This window comes from Hydra vulgaris, chromosome 10 (genome assembly GCF_038396675.1).
Source record: "Hydra vulgaris chromosome 10, alternate assembly HydraT2T_AEP".
Taxonomy (NCBI): Eukaryota; Metazoa; Cnidaria; class Hydrozoa; order Anthoathecata; family Hydridae; genus Hydra; species Hydra vulgaris.
The window spans coordinates 10,971,199-10,977,500 of record NC_088929.1 but is presented as its reverse complement, the minus strand read 5'-3'; the positions used below and the strand labels follow the sequence as shown (position 1 = coordinate 10,977,500).

At 24.8% G+C, this 6,302-nt stretch overlaps 1 protein-coding gene across 2 annotated transcripts in view; it reads left to right on the top strand.

Annotated features, from left to right (window-relative positions):
- Positions 1-1,525: 1,525 nt before the first annotated feature.
- LOC100200656 (mucin-4) overlaps positions 1,526-6,302 on the top strand; it is a 106,511-nt gene continuing 101,734 nt past the window's right edge. The window contains exon 1 of one of the 2 annotated variants that reach the window (XM_065807243.1): positions 1,526-2,055. In XM_065807243.1, coding sequence (XP_065663315.1) covers positions 1,989-2,055 — 67 coding nt within the window. In that variant the 5' untranslated portion in view covers positions 1,526-1,988. The remainder of the gene's footprint in view (positions 2,056-6,302) is intronic. The other variant, XM_065807244.1, reaches the window with a different exon arrangement.

Here is a 6,302-nt window from a genome sequence, read left to right as displayed (position 1 = left end):
TATTCAAAATAGTTATTCGTAAAAGGCAACACGCTTTGGATATGCCCCAAAAATTGCATATATTAACTGAAAATAGTGAAAGAACTCTACACAAGTCATGATATTTTATGTGTGTTCTTAATTATCAGCTGAAAAAAATTTCAGTTTTGATGCCAACAGTTTATAACTGATTCAGCATCAAAGCCAATTTCGAAATACTTTGTGTATTTCAAGTTGCACCTCAAAAGGATTTCTTCAATATATGTCACCAAGATATTTGAAGAAAAATTAATGACGCATTTATATAATCGTATAGAATCTTCATTTAATTCCTGATTTTCATTTCAAGTTCACAAACTAAATAACATCTTTTTCTTTTTTTTATTATCTAAGGGTTCATCTGCAAGTAACGAATAGAAATGATTTTCTTTGATCAATTCAAAAATTCGCCTTTGCGCATCTGAGGTGAGAAATTCTTATGCTTGCAAGATGTCATGAAAAAAAAAACATAATGTTTTTAATTATCCAATGAAATGAAGCAATGTTTTGAATGTTCTAAGATAAAGTCTTTTTGCTGATATGCTTGCTTCTCCATGTACGTTTAGTTAATTTGATCATTAACTGTTGCAAACTTCATCTTTTCTTTCTCAATTATCTCTATCTGCATCACATGAAGCCTTATAAGACATGGAGTCCTGGTAATCTTTTAGTGTTGCAGCAAACTAATAAACTTATTGAACCTAACTCTTTTTTTTATCAAATGATTATACTAACTCTCAAATCTCTTGTCAAAATTTTCCAGAGTAACTTATTATTATATGACTGATGAAAGATTCCAATAAATCTTGAGCAAACAAAAAATACTTCAAATAATTAAAACGGTTATTTTAGAAAAGAAATATGTCCAGATTTTCAAATTTTACAAAAAGAACAAAAGCACAATTTGTTGAAAACCTTTTATGTTTGCCACTTTATCTTTATGTAATTATTTCAATCCATAAACCTATTATCTGCAAAGTTGCAACTATTAATTAGTAGTCTTTTTTCAATAAGAATAACATTGTTTTATAAATTACTAAATACCGACAAAGATGAAAATATTCCTTTTTCCAAGAAACAAAAGTCAATTATAAAAGTTCAAAACAATTGTTAATATTATTACTAATATTTCTAATAGTTTGTAAGCTAAAGCAAAATCTATAGTTTCTTGTCATATCACAATAAACAAAAGTTGTTTTTAAAAATATTAAACAAAATTGAAGTACTACTTATATAACTTAAAACGACTTAAAACTATAAAAGACGACTTAAGACTATAAATATTAATAATAAAATAAAACTATAAACAAAATTGTTATTAATCAAAGTTAAATTATTGCAGGTTAACTAGTAAAGTTGTAATAAAAGGATTAAATACTAAAAAATAAAAACATCCTTTGTTGATGACCAAAATTATTCTGTTTGCAATGTATATTTTTGAAAGTTAGTTTAACATGTATCCATAGTAACATATATGTTTAGTCATAAAAGCAATACTAAGGTTACCAGTTCATTTTTACATGTCAACAAAAAAATATTTTCTAACGGCGGTGTCAGAACTACTTCTCTTTTTCGTCAATCTGGAATATTATCAATTAAAAAGATTTCCAAAACATCATGTGTTAGTAGAAAATAGTTCTTTGGTAACAATTGTATTTTCAAAATTTTAACAAACATTGTTGTGCTATATTAAAAAAGTACTAGATTAGACTTATCATTTAATTTTATTTCTTGATTTACTATCCTCCTAAAAATTTTTTTTGTCAATAAATGTTAAACAAACAAACGAAATTGCTTACGATATAAACAGTGCGTCATTTTATTCAAAACAAAACTTTAAAAATGAACAGTTTATACCAGAAAATGTTTTATATTTAAGTGAAAAAAAAACGAACTAATATAAAGTTAACTTTGTTGATGAGAAAATCAAAAAAAGAGATTTGTCGTTTACCTAATTAAATAACCACCAAATGTTCACAAAAAGTATGTGGATAGTTGCACTATTAGTAATTGCTTATTCGTTCAAACTAAATAAAGGTATTTTGTCTTTCTTACAACATAAAATTATGTATCATTTATTCGTGTTTAAATATTATACATATATTACTTGTTATACATTTTGCAGATTTATAGTTATACTTTAAAACCTTAACAATAATTTTTGTCATAATAATTCAGTCCAATAATGTTTTACCGATGTTACCTAATGTTTTGTCTAACTTTATTGCACGCAACGCCGGAAGTTAAAATGACAGAACTTTGTATAAGTTATAATGCTAAGATATATTTGCATTTTATAAATTTTTGAATGGATGAAGAGGGGGATAGGTGTAGTATGGTATGGTATGGTATCAAAAATTATTTTTAAAACAGTTAACAAAGCATATTATAACTATGGCTTAAATTTTTTTTTTCTTTAAGTAAAAAAATCTTTTGACCAATAAACATTGGTTATTAATAACTAGCTATATAGCTCGACTAAACTACGTGGTATTTTTATAATGCAATAAAAAAATACCTCTATTAACTCAAGTAAAACGAATTTTTCTTTATTTTATCCTTCCTTCAAAAAAAAAAAACGTTTAATTTTCTTTTCCAAAATTGTTTATTCAAAATAAAAAAATAAATAGGGATACTATTACAAAGTTTTTGGGTGCTTTTATTGAGGAAAATCTAAATTGGAATAAACATATCGCTTATTTAGGTAGTAAAATATCTACCAATTATACTATAATCCAATTATAAAATATCAAACAGTTCTACTAAAGCTTTGTTCAAATTTACCTAAACTACGGTAATACAGCATGGGGTAGTACCTATAAAACGAAACTAAAACCACCCTATCGTAAACAGAACAATGCCATACGTGTGATTAATTTTAAAAATAAAAAAGAACGCTAAAAACCTCCTTTTGAACAAATGTCTTTATTAACATTGCTTGAACAAAATGTATTTAATTTTCTTATTAAAAGTCTTTCTATTATACATAAGATTTAAAAGTCTTATGTATAATAGAAAAATGCAAAAATGTCCTTCAATTTTCTATAGTCTTTATAAACAAAAACCATTGTACAAATGTTTATTGCGTATAAATAGTACCCTGTTAGAGCCTTCATGCAAAAATAAGCTTGAGCAATTCAAAATGACTTATCGGTCACCTCACATCTGGAATAAGTTTTTACTAATTAATTTAAATAATATTGATTTAAAAAACTTGAATTGGTTTAAAAAAAACTATTAAAAAGAGTATTTTAAAGTACAAAAATTTAGTTAATGATTTTTTCTAAATTTAATCTCTGCAAGCTTCAATATATTTTCCACATTGCATTAGTAATAAATGTGTAAATAATAATGGAAAAAAAAAAAGAAAAGAAGATAAAACGATATTTGTAAAAACATATTTGGTTACTTGTTATCTGACCATTTAATACCATTATATTGTAGTGATTTTATATAAAAAAATAATATTTTTTTTATATTTACGGCAATGCAAAGCGGTTCTTGATGATAAGACTAGTTGGTCTTCTGCAGGATTTCCGTGTTCTTTTTACAATGTTGTGAATTTATTACTTTTTTAAAACCACCTTGCAATATTTTGTTTTTATTTATATATTCGCTGTTAACGAATTTTTATTATGTAATTACGAATTTGTAATATAACATATAAGTAATATAACATATACGTAATATAACATATATGTAATATAACATATTGTTATAATATAACATATTGTTATAATATAACATATTGTTATAATATAACATATTGTTATAATATAACATATTGTTATAATATAACAAAAAAGAAACTTAAAATAAAAATAAAATAAAATACAGCATGAAGGTACTTATAGAAGAAATTTATCTTTTCGTTTTTTATATTTGTTGTTATAGCATCAAAATTTAATTAAAAAGAGAAATAAAGTCATATTGTTATATATTGTATATTTATGTTATTAATCTCATTAGAGTTTTTTTTTGAAGCCTTTAAACAAATAATTAGAAACGGATCATTTCAAATAATAATACAATTATAATGATAAATTTATAACATTAATTTAATTCTAGTTCCTTTCATTTTATATCTATGAGTTTACTACTTAACATGAACGCAAATTATAGTTTTTATTGCTAGTACAAGCTAGTACATGCAAGTACAAGGATAGTACAAGGGTAGTACAAGGCTAGTACAAGGCTAGTAAAAGGCTAGTACAAGGCTAGTACAAGGCTAGTTCAAGGCTAGTACAAGCTAATACAAGCTAGCACAAGCTAGTACAAGGCTGTGAATTCAAAAAGATCAAGTAAATCTAAAAATGACTTTTAAATGAACTCGATGTCTGTATTTTTAGATTTTGGCCCAAAAAACATGTTTTTGAACAATTAATTTTGAATATGTTCTTTATCTTAAACTTCTTATTACATTAAAAAAAAAAATTAAACGTTTTTGACACTTTTCATTAAACTTTAAAATATCAAAGAAACGAAAATGTTCTAAATTGTATATGGTTCTTTATTACGAACGCTAAAATAACTTTTTTTTAAATTCGACATTTATAATTAAACTTTTTAATTAATATAAAATTGACACAACATGTATTTTGAATATACTTGTGAAATTGTAGAAAAGACACGAATTTATACAATTTACTTATGAGGTAATAGAAAAGATGTGAATTTATAAAACAAAAAAAATATGAAACATAAAATTAATTAAATAAGTTAGTAGTTTTCATTACTTTTCTTTATTTAAAAAATGCTACCAAGATTCAAACTGTTATTATTACAGTAAACGTCAACGTGTCACTCTGTCCTTTGCAGTTGTGTTGCAAATGCAATAAAAAGTTCGGCCTAAAATTTCATAATAATAAATATTGAATATGAAAACTTTATTTTGATATATATTTAGAGCCAACAAATTAACTTTAAACTGTTAAAAGTTTATTGAATGCTATTTCAAAATGTAGGTCCATCAATAAATTATTCATTCAATATTTCTATGCTCTTTATTAACAACATTTGGCGAGAAAATATAGGGGAAAGTTTTGTAGCCCTGGACGGCGGATAACTCCGGACACTTGATGGACAGCTTAAACTAAAAAAATCTATTTGATTTTAAATACTTCAAAATATTATTTGAGTGAAAAAATGACATATGCAAAATATCTATCATAATGTGTTGAAACAATTGAATGGAAGTGCAAGATATTTTTTATTACCACCAGATGTATCTTCTATTACTACCACCAGATGTATCTTCATATTTGATTCACATATTAATATATCTGATTTTTATGTAAACTAATAACTTTTTTTTGATTTAAAACATTTTTATTTACAATATTTATAAAAAAAAAAAAAAAATTGTTAAATCCTTTAATTCACCGGTTTTAAAACTAGTATTTGTGAATGAGCTATGACCAGGTGGTATCGGAAACATATTTAAAGAGTGGTTCCGGACAACTTAATCCATTTACATACTAAAAATGAACAACTTTTTTATAATGTAATACATTGAATATAATGCACAAACCCATAATACAATTCATTTAATTCCAATAAAAAGACCTAAGGTTTAAAAGAAAGTGTTTTTAAAGTGTTTATTTTCATTATTAAATTGCTAATGTTTATATTTCTAAATGAAGACATTTTCATTCCCATTCCTACATATGAGTGGCAGTTTTTAAAGACGATTTTATTTTAAAACGTTTTTATAGCATTCAAATGCTAACTAATTATATATTATATTTGTGTAACACGGGTAAAAATGAGGTAAAATCATGGTTAAACTTTGTGTCCGTGGCTACCCTCAAATTATAAAACATGCCTTTTTTCAAACATTTAGTCTTTTATGTTTTGTATATTACTGTATACACAACAATTTTCAAGACACTATAATATGGTACATTTCACTGATCTCATCAATAATTTTTTTTGTAAACCACATAGGGTTTAAAAAGATATCAAACTTACACTTTATACTTTTTGTTGGGATTCTTCAACAAGTTTAACAGGTTCATACTTTCCAAAAAACTCAATTGTGCCCATTTATGATTTAAGTTTTAAGTTACCATTTAAAACAATCACCATTATTTTGATTTGAGCCAGAAAGAACTAAACAATGTTAAAAGAAGAAAAAATCCGCAAAACTGAGTACCGAAAAAACGAAAATTTTTTTTCAGTATTAAGTTTTGGTGTTCAATTTAACTAAAAGTAAGGTGTCAATTAAAGTTTTGCTTAATGCTCTCTTCTTTGTCAATTTCCATGCAACATAATTCGTTTCATAT